The 18340-nt window shown below is 51.0% G+C and overlaps 1 protein-coding gene across 4 annotated transcripts in view; it reads left to right on the forward strand.

Moving 5' to 3' along the window:
• SLC12A8 (solute carrier family 12 member 8) overlaps positions 1 to 18340 on the forward strand; it is a 116912-nt gene that overhangs the window by 28845 nt on the left and 69727 nt on the right. For 3 of the 4 annotated variants that reach the window (XM_041755693.1, XM_041755677.1, XM_041755703.1), the window contains one exon: positions 6560 to 6679. The exons of the other annotated variant lie outside the window; for it this stretch is intronic. In XM_041755693.1, coding sequence (XP_041611627.1) covers positions 6560 to 6679 — 120 coding nt within the window. The remainder of the gene's footprint in view (positions 1 to 6559; positions 6680 to 18340) is intronic. 4 annotated transcript variants of the gene reach the window in all.

Consider the following 18340-nt stretch of genomic DNA (forward strand, 5'->3'; position numbering starts at 1 on the left):
CTCGTTTTGACTAGCCTTAATTTCCAAGAGCTCTTTTCCTGTTCTCTGATTGTCAGTTTCAAAATCATTGGGGTGCCCTGGGGGGCTCAGCAGTTGAGCGTCTCCCTTCAGCCCAGCGCGTGACCCTGGAGTCCTGGGATCAAGTCCCATGTCGGGCTCCCTGCATGGAGCCTGCTTCTCCCTCTGCCTGCGTCTCTCTCTCTCTCTCTCTCTCTCTGTGTCTCATGAATAAAAAAATGAAATATTTAACAACAGCAACAACAGAATCATCACCTGTTCTTTCTTTCTTTCTTTCTTTATTGAGATTTTATTTATTCATTTATAAATGTCAGGGAGCCTGACGTGGGACTCGATCCCAGGTCTCCAGGATCACGCCCTGGACTGAAGGCGGCGCTAAACTGCTGAGCCACTCGGGCTGCCCCATCGCCTGTTCTTGTTTCATGAGTGTAATATCTCCTTTTGATTCTTTCAGTGTTATTCTGATTATAGGAGTTTTATTTTCTTGCAAAATTTTCTTCTCTCTACATTACCTGTTTTCCCCCATGTTTCTTTGTTTCTGTTATCTTGTTTTGTTCTCCGTGGTAATTACTGCAAGCTTTCTTCAGTGTCTGGTAGTCCCGGGCTGTCCATTCATGTTCAATGAGGAGGCACCAGTCAGCCGATGGGGGCTCTGTGCGCAGAGGAGGTGGGGGCTATGGTGGGAGGCATCACTGTGGGATGATCGCGTGGCACACTGGGCTGTACCTGAGACTCCCCACTGCTGGTTTCTGTAGGTCTTTCCTCTGGTGCAGGTAGCGTCCTACAGAGAAGTCTCCAGTCTCCAGCCGTGGGCATGCCTGGCTGCCGCAGTGCTGGGAGCAGGGCAGAGGTAGGAGGAGGGAAGGGGCTGTGGGTCTCACAGTCAGGGTGCAGACTTTCGCCTGGCGCATCCTTCCCTCCACTCAAACCCCAAGGGCATAGCTCCTCCTTCCATCCCAAGCCACTATGTCGTTCCTCTCAATTCGTCTCCAAACTGCCTGTGACAGTGGATCTTCCTCCTCGCCTCCATTCCCTGACCTCCCGTCTCCCAGGCCTGCACACGCAGGCCCCTCTTCCTCTCCCCACTCCCCTCCTGTCTCTTCCAAAACGGCATCATTGCACAAAGCTCCCTGGAGACACAGCGACATTACTGTGAAAAACTGAATAGCACAGCAACTTAATTTAAACAAGGCCGTCTCAAACATTTGTTTGGCTTAAAGCTCCTAAAATGCCATTTTGTTGGATTATATTTTCATTTATGTAAGATGTGTGTCATGCCAAAATGATTTTATTGCCGTTAGAAGTCAGGCAAATATAGATAAAATGCATTTTAGAAAATAAAGTGACATGTGGCACATTTTAATTCTATGTTCTGCATTTAAAAATGAAATTATGCATCTCCAAGCTTAACTCTGTGGTTATCTAGGAAGACTATTGCTTAGCATGGGTCCATAGCCTCCTCTGGCCCACCGGGTGGCATGCTCTGCTCTGCCCCGGGTCTCTGCGCCCCGTGGGAGGTGGCTCCTGGACAGTGCACAGCAGGGGCAGGCATGGCTTCTTCTGGGGCTAGTCTAGCAGGTGGGATCTGGTTCCGCCTTGTGCTGGCTGCAAGAAAGTCAACTCACTGTTTAGGAGCTATAAAAAGATCAAGGATCAAGCAGGCCTGACTCTGCCATCTGCCGAAATTGCCGTAGCTGAGGTCCTCCTGACCTCTTGGTCTTCGAAGCCAGAACTTTGCTCATTCCTCATTTTTGACCCCCTTTGTGCTGCTGACCTCTGTGTCGATCCATTCAGGCTGCTACAACAGAGTACCCTAGACTGGGTGGCTTGTAAACAGCAGACGTTTATTTCTTACAGTTCTGGAGGCTGGAAGGCCAGGGTCAAATCACTGGCGGGTTTAGTGTCTGCAGGGGCCCACTTCTTGGTGTGTAGAAGGCTGTCTTTTCACTGTGTCCTCACATGGTGGGAGGGCAAGGAAGCTCTCTGCGGCTTCCTTTGTGAGGGCACTAATCCGATTCCAGAAGGCCCCACCCTCATGACCTAATCACCCGCCAAAGACCCACCTCCAGATACCATTGCACCCTGGGTATTAGGGTTCAACATATGAATTCGAGGGGTGGGTGAGGGAGACACAAGCAGCCACCTGTGGGCTGATTTGAACCAGGCTCTTCGCATTTCTGCTCTGACACATGCTGCCTTGGCTCTCTTCTTAGCCTTCTTGTCCCTGGTTGCAGGCAGGGGACCAAAGGTCAGTTGTCGGCGCTACTTTTCTCTGTGCTCCCTTCTTCAGAGAGATCCTTCTGGCGCTGCTGCTGCTCAGGTGGCTCTCACCTGCCTCTCCAGCTCTCTTGGACTTAGCTCCTGTGTCGCCAACTGCCATTCGATCTCTCCCTGGATGTCTGAGCATCATCTTGAATTAACGCAAACAAAGCTGAAGCCCTGCATTTCTTCCTCCTCACTCTATTTACCTTCTCCTCACCTTCCCCGCCTGGCCAAAAAAAAAAAAAAAAAGCTCATTAAGCAAATAACTAGTTTATCTCCCAAATGTCTACACCATTTCTCCAAATCTGGAAAGCTTGGAGTGAACTTTTATTTCTCTTGTAGCTTAAGCACTCCTATCCTTTTTAAGCCTCCAGCTCTCACCCTAGATGCCATTTCTTATGTGGGGCACTTAGGTGATTTCCAAATCTGAATTTATCTTTCCAGGAGCTTCCCTTTGGTTGACTCTACCCATCTCCTATGGGCAGGGAACTCACCCTCCTATACACTGAAGCTAGATTACTTTTCCTAAAACAGTGCTTTGCTTCTGCTACTATCCAGTGGCTTTCTATTGACTATAGGATGGAGTTCAAACCCAGGAGGTTTGCATTCACTAAGTTTCACGGGCTGGCCCCAGATTACTCCGTTCGGTTGTATCGCCAACTCTGTACCTTCCTAAACCCTCTGCTTCCTCGAAACGTATCCACTCATTGGGCCATAATTACATATGAATGAAGCTCTGCTCCTACTTCTGGAATTCTCTCCACCGTGCTCTGTTTGACCTGCGTGCTCTCTTGGATGAAATAGCAGGAATTGTGCATGCAGTTATGTCTGAAATCTGGGAGCTTCTGTTGGTCTTGAGCAAGTTTACGTGTCCTGAGCCTTGGTTTCCAAAGTGAGGATAAAAATGTTTACACATTTTGCATTTCTGTTTGTGTGATGTGGCCTCCAGGCCCGTGGAGGTTGGTTGGGGCGGGCAGCCACGGCGGGGAGCTCAGGGAGGGATGTTAACGAGGGCATTGGAGACTCTGGTTCCTCATTAAAAGTCTGAATAATGTACTGATGAAATAGTTCAGATATACACGAAATAACATAATAGATTCTCATCTATCCATCCCCCAAATGTAATGGATGATATTTTGCCAGTTTTGCCTCAGAAGTCTCTTAAGAATAAGAACGTATAAAGCGTTGAAGATACAGTTTAAGCTGTACTTTCCTTTCCGTTCTCTTTTCTCCCCCAGAGAACCATTGTCCTGAGGCTGATATTGTCCTTCTCCCGTGTTTTTCTTTTTCTAACATATGTAGACACTACGTTGATCTCTATTATCATTTAGTGTTTGAAAGTTTTTCTTTTTAAGATTCCCTTTTTTGGGGGGCGGGGGTTGGGTAGTGCAGCAGAGGGAAAGGAAGAGAGAGTCTCAAGCAGACTCTGCGCTGAGCACGGAGCCCGACATGGGGCTCGATCTCTCGACTCTGAGATCATGATCTGAGCGGAAACCAAGAATCTGATGCTTAAGGGACTGTGCCACCCAGGCGCCCCTAGTGTTTGAAAGTTTTATGTACATCTTGTCACACTGCATGGACCCCTTCCCTCGATAAATATTTAAATAGTGGATGAATTATTTATCTTGCAATTTGCTTGTTTCACCCACCGTATTTTTGAGATTTGTTCACTTTAGGCCGTGCCACACCGTTTCTTTCATTTCAACTGTGTACAGTGACATAGGACACCCAGACGGGCACACAGTTACTGAGCAGCGACAAGTCCTGTGACAAGGGTCCGGGGGGCGTCCCGATCCAGCCTGAGTCAGAGCGGGTAACCTCCGAGCTCCGAGGGCTGAGGGACTACAGGATTTAGCCAGAGGAAGGGGGGAAGGGGCATATGTGCCGTTTATGCAAAGACCCAAGAGCCTGCTGTGCTTGGGAAGATGAGAGAGGGCCTGGAGTGCGAGGAGGGACGAAGACAGGGGAGGCCGGCTCCTGAAAACCTGGGCTGCCGCACACGCGCTTGGGCATCATCGTGGGGCAGGGAGGCAGGACATCCGGTTTTACATTTTAGAAAAATTGCTCCGGCCACATGGAGAAGTCATCGGCTTGAGACAGGGATGAAGAATGGAGGCGGGAAACTTGTTTAAGAGGCTGTTTGGGTGACTCGGGAAAGCGGCGATGCCTCAGTGCTCCTGGGGGTGCAGCCGAAGGGGCAGAAGAAAGACATGAAGTGCGATGCCGTGTGTGTGTGTGTGTGTGTGTGTGTGTGTGTGCGTGGGGCGGAGGGAAGGGCCCTGGCCGACGTGAGCTGGTGGTGGCGGCGGGCCCTGGGGAGCTGGGTGACATCGGGCAGCAGGGAGGGGGTGTCGGGGTGAGGGAGAGGTCAGGGAAGAGTTCAGGAGAGTCCGGGTGAGCTGAGGAGGAGGAGGTGGAGGCGGAGAGGTGTGGGGCCCAGAGCTCAGGCCTGGAGGCTGGAGGCCGGAGGCTGGAGGCTGGAAGCCGGAGGCCGGAGGCTGGATGCTAGAGGCTGGAAGCTGGAGGCTGGAGGCTGGATGCTGGAGGCCGGAGGCCAGAGGGTAGAGGCTGGAGGCCGGAGGCTGGCTGGGGTGCGGCGCGTGTGGGGAGCGTGCTGACTGTGCAGCCGGCCGCACCGACTTCTGCAGGGGAGCCTGCTTCACAGAAGAGGCGGGTTTGGCTGGTCCCTATTCAAAGGAGGGCAGCGAGCTCCCCCCGGACAGAAGGCGGCCGGTGCCAGCAGGTGACGTGGGACGGGGCCCCTCTGCCCAAGGACACGGCCTCGTCTCCTCCGGTGGCCCGTCAGGAGGTGGGGACGCTCTAGCAGCCCGCACGTGTGGCTCCGGGCCAGGAGGCCGGGTCCCCAGGGACGCAGGCGCCTGCCCGCGGCAGGTGGCAGGAGACCCCTGCGCAGGACCGAGCACGCGGCGTGAAAGAGGGCCCCGCGGGCCAAGGTGGCGCCCCCGCGTGCGCCCGCCCCAGCACCTTCCCGCCCGTGGTCCTGCTGCGGAGACGAGGCCAGTGCCCCCCCAAGGCCCTGCCCCGGCGGGAGGGACCCAGCCTTGCCGGCGCCGGCTCCGCGGGCCCTGCAGTGCCCAGGGTGGCCTCTGTGTGGAGTCGTGATTCCGGCTGATTGTGCTGTGGCCTCTGCGGCGGCGGGGCCGGAGCCGAGCCCGGGCAGCTGGCTCAGTGTTTCCTCTCTGGCCGCGGACGTGCTAGGGGAAGGCTCCACGCCTGGGGGCAGTGGTCCGTGGGGCCCTGGCACGGGCATCTTACCTGTGGGGCGGGCAGGTGGGCGATGCCGCGCAGGGGGCTTTGTCACCCTCACCCCACGCGACCCTCACACACGACCCTGTCGGGAAGGCCGGGCCGGGGCTCTCCCCTCGGTCTCACGGAGGCAGCAGCTGCCGCCCAGGGAGACCCCAGGCCTCGGTCCCCAGCCCTCCCTGGTCCAGCCAGAGAGGAACAGAGTCTTCCTGGAAGCGCTGGTGACCGCACCCTCTGGTCCCAGCCTCTGTCCCCGGGCTTCTCAACCCTGCCCGGACATTAGAAACACCAGGGGAGCCCCACCCCAGACCAGGCCAGTCGGCACCACTGGCCGGGCCCCGTGGCCTGCCTTTCTGGTCTGCAGGGGATTCTGCTGGGCACACAGGCTCAGGAACTCCCCTCCTGCCCCCGGCTCGCGCAGCATCTGCTTTGCTCTCTACCACAGGCCCAGCGGAATAAGAGGCAAACGGTGGCGAGGCCCCAGGCCGTGCTGCTCAGGCTGGCGTGTCCAGGATTCTGAGCTAAGACCAAAGAATTCATTGCCCTGAGAGCAGCCTCAGGGTGGAGACTGGAACTCGCCAGTTGGCCCAAACGGCAAGGACTGGCTCCTCCTCTGCCTTTCTCACTTGACCAGCTCTCAGCCGAGGGCCCCGCATAGCGTAACACCCGCTTACCTGTGTGTGTGGATGCACCCGGAAAAACTGGAATGAGCCCCAACGCTGTGTCGGGCACTTTACATGTATTATTCTATTTGATCCTTGAATCAGCCTAGTGATGTGGGTGAGATGGTCATTCCCGTTTTACAGCAAGGACGCCAAAGCCCCGAGGGGTTATGCAACTTTCCTGAGATTGCACAGGAAGGGTCTTAGCCAAAATTTGAACCCAGAGCTCCAGACTCTAAAGCACTATTCCGCAGAGCTCCTAGGCACCTCCTGGCCTGGCATGTCCTTGGGGGAGTGTGCTGGAGCTGTTCTCCTCCACTGAATCCTTCACTGCTCCCTTCTTCCTTCAGGTCCAGGGGCTCCCAGAACCTGCCAGTCTTGGCCAGGCCCTCCCATGCCTGGTGAGAGCTTGAAGAGGAAGCAGGAGACAAGCCAGGGGGCTGTGAGGCCAGGTCAGGAGCCAGAACCAGGTACTGAAGTGGCCAAGAGATGGTTCCCAAATGCCGCCAGGCCCCGTGGCAATAGACAAGGTCAGCTGACCTGGACCCAGGTCAGGGCAGGGCATGATGTGGGTCAGGATGGTACCTGGTGCTCCCTCCTGGGTCCACAGGCCCCTACCCCTCTTCCTGGAGAGCTCAGGGGGGAGGCCAGCCTGGGAGCCCGGTGCTCAGCCCTCAGCCCTGCACCTTGTTGGCCTCAGGTGGTCCGGCCCTAGCAGGCCTGAGCGGTTCTGCACCATCTCAGGTGCCTCCTTGGAAAGTCGTGCTAATTCAGGAAGGACCAGGACTGCGGGACCCCCAGCGGGGCCAGCGGACCACCTGCTGGAATTTGCGGTCATGGCGAAGGGGATGGGAAGCAGCCCTCTTGCCTGCTTCCAATCTTCCTTTCCCTTTCTCTCCCTCCCTTTCTGACTCCTTTTCCCTCCCTCATTCTCTCATTTCCTCCTTCCATCTTCCCTCTTTCCCTCTACCTCCGTTCGTGACTGGACCCTTTGAATGAGCCACTATATTGGGGTTCCTGGCGCAGCCTGGGGTCCTCATTACTGGCCTAAGCCCGCTTTGCGGAGCGCAGGTGCCGCTACGGTGGATCCAAGGCAGTTCCCGTCGGGTTAAGGACTCGATCCGCTGCAGGCTGGCAATGCGGAGGTTCGGAGGCTGTTGGCACAACTGGGTGGCGCCGATGATTCAGGCTTGAGAAGTTTATTCATGCGCTAGACTGGAGCCCAGCCCGTACTCCCGTTAGCACGGCCAGCCGTCCGGTCGGTTGTGACCAGCCGTGCTCCTGGCCCAGAAAGCGGCCCGGGGTGCAGAAGCCCCCGCCGGCGCCCGGTCGGGGCCGGAGCTGCGTGGTCCATGGCGCAGAGCCTCACCCGGGCCCTTGCTCGCCCTGTTGGCCACGATGCTATTCATCCCACGGGCTCTGCGGTGGGATCAGTGTGAGGGTGCAGAGCGCTGCTTTCCCCGGGGCCCAGGGCCGCCCCCACCCCCGGCGGCCTTGTCGCGAGCACACGGGGGCCCCCGGAGACAGGGACACACCTCAGTCCCCTTTTGTCCCCAGCTCCCCAACGGGGCTTCGGTCGACAGGCGCTCAGTATGTGTGTTGAGTGAATAAATGAAGACTGAATCACCTAGATGGAGGGTGCAAGGGAAAGGCTCTGGAATGTACTGGGGGGTGGAGAGCCTCGGCCCCCTCACGTCCTCTCTGCGGTCACCCAGGAGACGCTACTGCCCGGGCCTCCCTCCTGAGTGGCGCGGGCCTTCCCGTTGTGGCAGCGGCGCTCAGTGCCCCACGCAGGCTGCAGCTGGCGGGACAAGCACAAGACCTGTGCAGAGGGCCCGGCCCCGGGCTCGGAAAGGAGGAAGGGAGGAGGGAAGGCTTGCAGCCGAGAAGACCCTGGCTTTGAACGCTTTCCTCCTGGAGTTTCTGCGGAGATGCTCGGGGAGGCATCCAATGCTCGACAAAAGACTGTAGATGAATCCCCCGTAAAAGCTCGAGGCCTAGGGCTTACCTGCCGCAGGTGGGCAGGGATCGTTCCGTCTGGGGCCAGACAGCTGGAAGGCCGCCACAGGCTCTGGTAGTGACAGCTCTGTCGCCCTTAGAAAAAGAATTTTTTTTTTCGAGAAAGCACATGTGCTTCATATTATGCATCTCCACCGAGCATGTGTGTCCAGATGGCTGGGGCCGGAGTCTCCTGACCCGTTCTTTCCGACTGCGCAGGTTTCAGAGAAAGACCGGGGGATCCTGCGCTGTTGGCCAGAAATTCCTCCAGGTCAGCCCGAATCCGGTTGGGGATTTTGCTGATGCGAAACATGCGTGGACAGTTGCGCACGACAAATGAGCCAAAGAGCAAGGCCACCTTGACCTTGCACAGAATCTTCCTTTGCTCCTGAACCACACACTGAGCCACAGGCAACTTTAGGGGTCTGGGAATACGGATTCCCATTTGCCAAAAAACGGACAATTGTTTTTCATTAGGCTTTTCCAGTCACAGCACATAGGATTGCAGTGACCTCATTTTTGACCAATGGCCAAAGCATTCAGCTGTCTGGTAAAATAATCTATTAACTGGGCACCTGCCAATTGTCTGCAATAGGAACTAGTTTAGGCATATGTTTTAAAAAGTGATAACATTGTTACAGGCTCTGCCTAGACATGGGGATGGAAGCCCAAGCAGGCCAGCACCAGCTGAAGTCAGTTTTGGATGATGGGCTGTGTCTCCAGAAGACTCCCTGTCCCATGACTGACCTCCCTTGGCCCCTGCACGAGTTATATGGTATTTAAGGGCAGGTTGACATTACATTTCCTGAGCTTGAGCATGTGGAATCTGGGTGATGCGCCTGATTCTGTGGGTGAGGAAACAGGCACAGAGAGGCCGAGCGGCCCTTGCTGAGTCACACAGAGCCGAGGTTGGAAGCCATTTCTTCCAGTGCCCCCTCCAGGGCTGTTTGCCCCGTACCCCATTGCAGCCCTGAGTCCCGCGTGTGACCTGTGTTGACAACGTGAGCCATCGCTCACACCTGTGCGCTGATTCTGCCTTGGGGAGGCCCCTCATGAGGCTGGCGAGGGAGGGGAGGGAGGCAGCTCTGCTGTGTGACAGCCCACCTGCAAGCCACGTTTGCCATTTTTAGGGAACCATGCCTCAGTCTTGAGTGTGAAAAGGGTTAGGTAATTTGTTGCAAACACCACCTGCTTCATCCCAACCTGCGTCTGTGAGCAGTGGCTGATTGGAAGATGGTGGTAGTTGGGGAACACCAAGGGGGCCCTGCAGAGAAGGAACGACCACAGTGAGTCCTCACACTCCTGGACTTTTTGATGGAAATAACTTCTTTTGTAGAAAGATAGCTGCCACCGCATAGTAAGGCGGTTACTTATCTGTATAACAGTAACGACAGTAGCCAACGTTTATTGAACACTTAGCATATGTCAGGCATCCTACGTGTGTCAACTCATTTACTTCTTACAACGAGAGGTAGGTACTATGGTTACTTATTTATTTCTTTTTTTCAGATTTTATTTACTTGAGAGAGAGACGGGTAGGGAGAGAGAGAGCAGGAGCAGGGAAGAGAGGGAGAAGCAGGCTCCGCACTGAGCAGGGAGCCTGATGCAGGACTCAATCCCAGAATCCTGGGATCATGACCTAAGTTGAAGGCAGATGCTTAACCGACTGAGCCCCCGAGGTGCTGCTACCCCCCGGCTCCACCCCCGTACTATGGCTGTTCTTATTTTACAAACAGGGAGGCTGAGGCTGTGCACGGTAAGTACCTGCCTAAGGTTGTGTTGTTGGTAGAGGTGGGAATCGAACTCAGATAGTCCAGCTCCAGAGCCCAAACTCTGATCCCTATACTTTATGCCTCCTAAGACTCTCGGGACTCCAGACTTAGGCCTTAAGCCAGAGATGGGGGACTTCCGGTTTATGACAAAATTTTGTCTACTCTTCACATCACTTTTTAAAGAGGTGATATAATTTACGCCTGAAACTGAAAATGCAAAGGAGATTCTCAAAGTTTTGGGGGAAGATATACTCATGTGTCGCAAAATGGCTCTATTACTTCATAAAGATAAACAATTATGTTTTTCTCTGTGAGATGAAGTGCAGCACTTTGCAGAGCAAGAACATGGAAGGGATCTCTAAACAGGAGGGAACACATTAATGCTTCCAAATAATTACATTAGAATTGCTTCCTTAAGGTATTTTATTCTAAAACATATTGCGTGGGGGCGCCTGGGTGGCTCAGTGGGTTAAGGGTCTGCCTTCAGCTCAGGTCATGATCCCAGGGTCCTGGGATCGAGCCCCGCATCAGGCTCCCTACTTGGTGGGGAGTCTGCTTCTCCCTCTCCCACTGCATCTCCCACCTTGCTCATGCTCGCTCTCATAAATAAATAAATAAATAAATAAATAAATAAATAAATAAAATCTTTTGTAAAAAGATGGATATTGTGTATAGAAGAGTGTATAAAACATACATACTGGTTAAAGAGCAGCAGAATGTCACTTGTGCCCAGATTAGGAAATAGAAGGTCGCTAGTCCCACGAGAGCTCCCTGCGGCGGCTCCTCCTCAGGTGCATCTCCCTCTGTTCTCACCCGAAGTAATTGCTGTCTGACTTCTGGTTACTCAGATCCCTGCCTTTCCCCAGGTTGTGATATGTGTCAGGTACTAAATGTCTGGAGGGATGCATTGGGGTCAGAACTGCTCTCTTCCTACCTCTGAGCCCTCGTTGCCATCCTTAGCCCTCGGCCATAGGTCACACGGAACAGGTCAGTGGAGTGACATCCTAGGCTGAAGAGGCGAGAGCAGCAACTTCATGGTCAAGTTCATGGTCAAAATGACCCAACACATGATTCTGAGATAGGCTCACCCCAGTGTTCTGACCTCAGGTTAAAAACTAGGTGTGGTGGCTCCCGGGAGCTTGGTGATGAGGGCCCTCAACATGGACTGAGTCACATTGCTCCAGTCCAGATGGTCACCCTGCACTTGTGTGGAGAGCTCTTGCCTGGGATCTCCATTCACCCCCCCCTTTATCTTTCTTCTCAGTTGGATCTCCTGTTTCTGAATCTTATGTCATTCTGATCTGCTTTCGATGAGGTCATCTTCTAGTAACTTTTTTTTTTTTTTTTTGAGAGAGAGAACGTATGAGCAGGGGAGGGTGACAGAGGAGACAGAGAATCTTAAGTAGGCTCCACACAGTGAGAGCCCGATCTCACGACCCCGAGATCATGACCTGAGCTGAAATCAAGAGCTAGATGCTTAGCTGACTGAGCCACCCAGGCGCCCCATCTTCTAGTAACTTCTTGAGAAAGAGCACACGAGAGAGAAATGGTTTGAAGACTTTCTGTGTCTGAAAGTTCTTTTTTCTATGCTCATACTCGACTCATAGTTTGGCTGGATATCAAATTCTAGGTTGGAAACTATTTTCTCTTAAACTTCTGATTTGCTTATCTCCTGGCTTCTAGTATTGCTGTTGAGCAGTCCATTCTGATTCATAGTCTTCTACATAATCTATAAACTAGTAGGAAGTTCTTTTTGTTTTCTAAAATTTCAAAATGATATGCTCCCATGGGGTTCTGTTTATATTGTGCTGGGCACTGGGTGGGCCGTTTCTGGTCTGGTAACATATCTTTCAGTTCTGGGAAATCATCTTGAATTATCTCAATAGTCATATTTTTCTACACTTTTTTTTCCCTCTCTTTCTGGAACTTTTACTATTTGGATATTGGATTTTTTAAATTATTTTTACCTTCACTTTCTGAGAGATTCCCTTTGCTCGATCTTCTACTCTTTTAATCAGTTTTCTTATTTTGCTGCAGTGTTTTTAATAATCAAGACCCTTTTCTTAGTTTTTTGAATGCTACATTTCATTTTATTGTTGTAATAACATCCTTTTGGGGGGGGGTTGTCTCATGGATGAAATACTTACTCTTAGCTCTCAGAGAATTTATTGATGTATTTTTCAAAGTTTTCTTATCTTTGTATAGTTTCTGCTTCCCCGAGCTTCCTTTTTCCTTTCATTTGGGTCTTTATCGTCCATATCAGAAGGATTTATCAGATATCTGGTCATCCTTGGCTTTCTGCTCCTGATTAAGAGTAGGGGAGAAAAGGCCCATTGGAAGTACTGAGTACATAGCTGGGTCTGGTCAGTTTTAAGCTGGGTAAGATAGTCTGGGGGGACTAGGTGTTGGGGACCCTCTCTCAAGATCATCCATTTAGGTGCTTCATGAATTGTGTCACTTTCTCCAAAGAGGTGTCTTCTAATCTGCCTGAAGGATGAATCAGGCCAGGCCACCCTTGTTGTGGGAATTGAGTTGAGGAAAGGATTGAGTACTCAGGATTTAAACATCGGCTTGATTTTCCTTAGCTGCACCTGTCAAAGTCCTTGGTTTACCCTCTCTGGAGAATAAACCATAGACTTCAGCTGGCCAGGAACACTGGGTGCCTGGGAGCATGAGCAACTTAGCCTCCCAGAGTCCACCTCGGAGACTCTGGTTTCAACCCACCTCCTCTCCCTCCCACAGCCGGACACCGGACTACCTATAAGAGACCTCGAAGAATTTCGTGCAGTAAATGAAGTTGGTTTTCAGCTTCCTTTGGCTGACTTAAGATTCCACTTTCTCACGTCTGATCTCAGTACCACTGGGCCATCCACTACATTGTAGCTTCCAAAATGTTGTTATTTCCCCCATACTTAGGGATTGATATCCTCTTAAAAAAAACCTCTTTACTATATATTAGTGGGATTTGGGGAGGGATCAAAATTAGGTTCATGTATTCAGTCTGCCATCTTACCCCACATCTGGTGTTAATATTTTCAAGTGACAAACCAATCACGTTTAAGCATTTTTTTAATCAGTTTTTTTTTTTTTTTTACTTCTTTTTCTCTCTAAAAATTAGCCTTTTTCATCTGAAAGGAAGTATATCCTTTTGTGAGAGATCATTATCTCTCCTGCTCTGGCACCCTCTGAAGTCTTGTCTTTGGGATTGTAATCACTGGGTGGATTATACCTCCGATTTGGGGAACCACTTACGAAAACCTTAATGATACTTTTAAAACATAATGTCTCTGAACCGTTTTAAAGTTGTTTGGGCTGATACTGTAGAAGAGACATGGAGAAGGCATTTTTTCTTGGTGGATTGCTACAATGTGGTTTGTGACCTAGGTCACAATAAATGTTTGCGAATACTTTTTATCTCTGGTAGGTGTGACCTCCTGTGTTGATACTTCATCATCCCAGGGAGAAACTGTGAATTAGCATTGTGGAAACCCTCCCAAGTGACTGTAAGAGCTTTCCTCCCCAGCTTTTGAGAGTTTGCAGACTATCAGGAAACAAGTGTTGAGTGTTGGGTGTTGCTCTGACTCTGCTTGGAATATGTGGGGATAGTATCTAAGGATACTAAAAGCTTAAGTTGTCTAAAAAAGGTTCTACAATGGGCATCAGGGCTCACTAGAACTGAAAAACAGAAAAATAGTTTACTTAAAAATGAAACCTTAGTGGGGTGCCTGGGTGGCTCAGAAGGTTTAGGTTAAGTGTCTGCCTTCAGCTCAGGTCATGATCCCAGGGTCCTGGGATTGAGCCCCTCATCAGGCTCCCTGCTCAGTGGGGAGTCTGCCTCTCCCTCTGCCCCCCACCCCATTCATGCTTGTGTTCTCGCTCCCACACTCTCTCAAATGAATTAAAAAACAAAACAAAACAAAAAAACACGTTAGCCTGAAATGGGAAAATGTGTTTATTCCTGAAAAAATCTCACTGCGTGTTTTAAAGTAGTGTCTTGCCAACACCTTATCTTTCTCCTACTCCTTCGTTGCCACCTTGTCCTTCCTTTGCCCCTTGTCCCTTTATCTCTGTTTCTCCTTGTCGTACCCCAGCTTTATTTCCCTCTTTGTCGTCAGTTCCCTGTAATCAATTAATCCAAAACCTTTCCTAAGCCCCACTGGGTGCAGATCCAATGCTAGAAGTTTATATGCAAGGATAAAGTGCAGTCCCCCCACAACCAAATAATCACCATATGGTGGTTATGTGTTATGAAGGAAAAACACCATGGTGGGGGACAGCAGAAGAGCTTGACCTTGGAGTGTCAGGGAGGTCTTCAAGGAGAAGGTGACTTTTGAACAGACCTACCTTAGAGGCTATGCAGCAGCTCACCTGGTGGTAAACTGGGAACGGTGATCCCACGGAAAGGGAACAGTATATGTGAAGACACAGAGATAAGAAATGCAGGGACAATTTGAGAAAGTGCAGGAAATTAGGTGTGCTGGAGCTTAGCATGCTGGGGCCGGGACTCGGGGTGGGGTGGGGGGAGCTAGAAAGGAATAAGGCTCCTTCAGGTTCAAGGAAAAGCCATGTCCTGAGATGACTATGGTTGAATGTGAAGAGACGGAGGGAAGCTCAGGAAACTCAGGGCTGCTATGTGACCCCTGTGAATCCTAGTGCTCGTGACATTAGCTTGAACCACAGGCCCTGATGAGCAATAGAACATGAGCTTGTCTCTGCTGAGATTGCAGTGGTCGCTGACCAGCTGTCCCCTGCTGTCTGCTCTTAGGGTCTCCACCTTCATTCTCACCTGCTTGGGCAGGGTGTCGGGGGAATCTCTCGGACAGCGGACTCCTTCAGGACTAGCCTGTGTGGTCACCTTTGGCTCAGACTCCCAGACTCTGGTTCCAGGATTGTGTCCAGGGAATCAGGGTCATAGGGTGCAAGGAGATCTTGGTGCAGGAATAAATTCTCATGACCCATGTTCTCAAAAGACGTAGCCTGGCAGGTATCGAGGGTATCCTGAGATCTCTAGTACAGAGGGGTCGGGTTTCATCCATGGGCTAAAAGGAGCAGGCCAGTTTGAAAACTGTGGCTTATACATCAGAAACTAGTTTTCTCCCAGTTCTAGAGGCCAGAAGTCCAAAATTAAGGTTCCAGCTGATTTGGTTTCTGATAAACAGTGTCTTCCTGTCTTGTAGCCAGTCACCTTCTCTCTGTATCATCACACGGCCTTTCCTCAGAGTGTGTGTGTGTGTGTGTGTGTGTGTGTGTGTGTGCGCGCGCGCGCTTCTGCATGTGTAGTTTGAGGGGAGAGAGGAAGAGAGAGAGAGGGAGTTTGGGAAAGAGTGCTATCCACTCACTAGCTCTCTGGTGTCTCTTCTGATAAGGACACTCATCTTGTCTGACCAGGGCCCCACCCTTATGACCTTATTAACCCTAATTACTTCCTTAGAGGCCTCATCTCCAAATATAGCCATACTGGGGATTAGGGCTTATTCATATGGATTTGGGGGGTTAAGTGGGGATATAAACATTCAGTTCATAACAGGTTAGTATATACTAAATTATAATTCTAACTTATTTTTAGTTTTTTTTATTTTTTTATTTTTTTTATTTATGATAGTCACAGAGAGAGAGAGAGAGAGAGAGAATGGCAGAGACATAGGCAGAGGGAGAAGCAGGCTCCATGCACCGGGAGCCCAACGTGGGATTCGATCCCGGGTGTCTAGGATCAGGATGCCCTGGGCCAAAGGCAGGCGCCAAACCACTGCGCCACCCAGGGATCCCTCTAACTTATTTTTATTAAGAATGACATATTTAATTTTAAAATATGAAGTATAAAGACTATTGTAATCTTTTTTCTATCCACCTTTTTTTTTTTACATAATTGGGCTCACACCATGTATAGTATTTTTAAAGTTAAAATTAATGTAGCAACATTCAGAAGTCCCAGATGGAATATAATATAAACATAGGCTTGATGACATGACATGTCTTCTCTTGAGGATTTTCTTAGTCTTTCTAGTTAGAAAAGCAAACAGATAAACAAAATAACTAGGAATAACTTTAGAACCCCACAGCAGTTTTATTTTGTTTTAATTAATTAATTTTTAAAAGATTTTATTTATTTATTCATGAGAGACACAGAGAGAGGCAGAGACACAGGCAGAGGGAGAAGCAGGCTCCCTGCAGGGAGCCTGATGTGGGGACTCGATCCAGGGACCCCGGGGTCACGACCTGAGCCAAAGGCAGCCGCTCAACCACTGAGCCACCAGATGCCCCCCAACACAAGGTATAAAGACACAGAAATCATAAACACTGAGCAAGGTCAATGGGTTTTTCTTCTGAGTAGGGAAGCGGCAGGCTCGAAGTGGGTCTTTGGGAGCCCCTCATGGGATTGGTGTGGGTGCACACCGAGGGGGCCTAAGGGCAGGCAGCGGGGGTGGCGGGGTGGGGGGGTTGCTAGTCGGGGGCGGCCGCTACGGTCCAGGCAACAGCAAGCTTGGCCTGTACTGACGCGAGTGTTGGGCTAGAGATGAAGACCAGATGCAATTCGGGAAAACAGTTTTGTGATCTCATCCTCTTGTTTCTAAACACCACTTTATTTTTTCCATCCCCTCCCTCCACACCCCACCTCCCATTCTGTCTACACTCCACCACCACCACCATCAGGAACATGCACTCCTCAAATGCAAGCAAATAAGATTTATCTTAACCAAGAGACCCTCGATTGGTTTGTTTTCTCTTATTAGTCTATGATCCAAAAGAATAAACAACGTTTCCAAGCTCCTGCCCTAAATATCTGTTGTGCCCCACACCACTAGCTGTGTGAAGGTACACACCTGTCAGCCCACACGGGGTCACACACACCGCTGACCTGGCCACCCGAGATGCTTTGTAGAAGCGCCCAGCTCGGTGCCCGGCCCACAACCCCAGCCCCTTCACTTCCTCCCGTAAATGCTGGCCGGCCCCATCCGTGATTCAGTGACTGAAGCCTTCTGGCTCTGAACTGAGCTCATTTGCACAGTTTTACGTGTGTGGGATTTGTAATCCCATCCATCTCATCCTCTCCTGGTGGACCGTGGGCTCCCTAATCACACAGCAGGAAGGAAGCCTGGGCGGGGCTGGGTGTCTGCCCCCAGGCCTGCACTGGTGCTCCCAGTGGCCTTCATAGGCACAGGGAAATAAGGTCGACCTCATAAGTCTCTTTCCCCCTGAACACCAGGCCTGGAGATGTGGAGGGAAGATGTGGAGGGCCTTGGAGTCTTGTGACTCCAAGAATTTATGTCACTTTTCTGAAAACGTGAAAATACCGGGTTACGAAGGTTTTCTTGTTTTTTTTGTTTTTTTTTTTTTTTTTTTTGGCAAGAGAAAGCCTAATGATAAAGAAAAGTAGTTTGTAACTGTTACCTGCTCTTATTATTGTCCAACTTATTTCTAATAGGCTACTAGATTTTTAAAATTTTTTTTAATAATAAATTTATTTTTTATTGGTGTTCAATTTGCCAACATACAGAATAACACCCAGTGCTCATCCCGTCAAGGGCCCCCCTCAGTGCCCGCCACCCAGTCACCCCCACCCCCTGCCCTCCTAGATTTTTATTTTAAAGATTTTATTTATTTATTCACGAGAGACACAGAGATAGAGGTAGAGACACAGGCAGAGGGAGAAGCAGGCTCCATGCAGGGAGCCCGACGTGGGACTCGATCCCAGGACTCCAGGATCACGCCCTGGGCCGAAGGTGGCGCTAAACTGGTGAGCCACCCGGGCTGCCCCAGGCCGCTAGGTCTCTATGTCAGGTGTCTATCTGGTCGGGTGCATTAGGAATCTTGTACTCTTGCCAGGCTCTCTTTACCAGATGGCCCAGATACAATAAATGCTTTTTGAAACACTAAGTATATTTTTACTTGTAAGTTGTGAAAAAAAATTAAGTGAAATAATTTATTCAGAAGAGAGAAAAAGTAGTGGGTCAGCCCACATTGTTGTGGGTTTCTTGAACGTCAGATCTGAAGACGGCATAGTGACAGGAAGGTGGTGGTAGCTGATGTTCACCGAGCGCTCCCTCTGTGCCGGGCCCTGCGCTGGGCGCTTATTACTTCATCCTTGCAGTACCTGTGGGGTCGATGTGCTCTTCTTGCCCCTGCCATAAAGATGAGAAAAGTGAGGTTCAGGGAGATCGTCTTGCTCTCCCAGGCCACACAGTTCGTAAGCCATGGACCTCAGGCTCCAGGTCCTTCTTGCCCCCCTGGCTCACACTGCGCCAGCCATGCTGTTGACTGAATTATGACACAAGCAGTAGAGGTGTGGCGTGATGCATCCGAGAAGCTGCTCGGTAGTAGAGGGCAAGGGGGCTCCGGTGGCAGCGTTTGGTGCTGGGAGAC

The sequence above is a fragment of the Vulpes lagopus genome, chromosome 1 (assembly GCF_018345385.1).
Source record: "Vulpes lagopus strain Blue_001 chromosome 1, ASM1834538v1, whole genome shotgun sequence".
NCBI lineage: Eukaryota > Metazoa > Chordata > Mammalia > Carnivora > Canidae > Vulpes > Vulpes lagopus.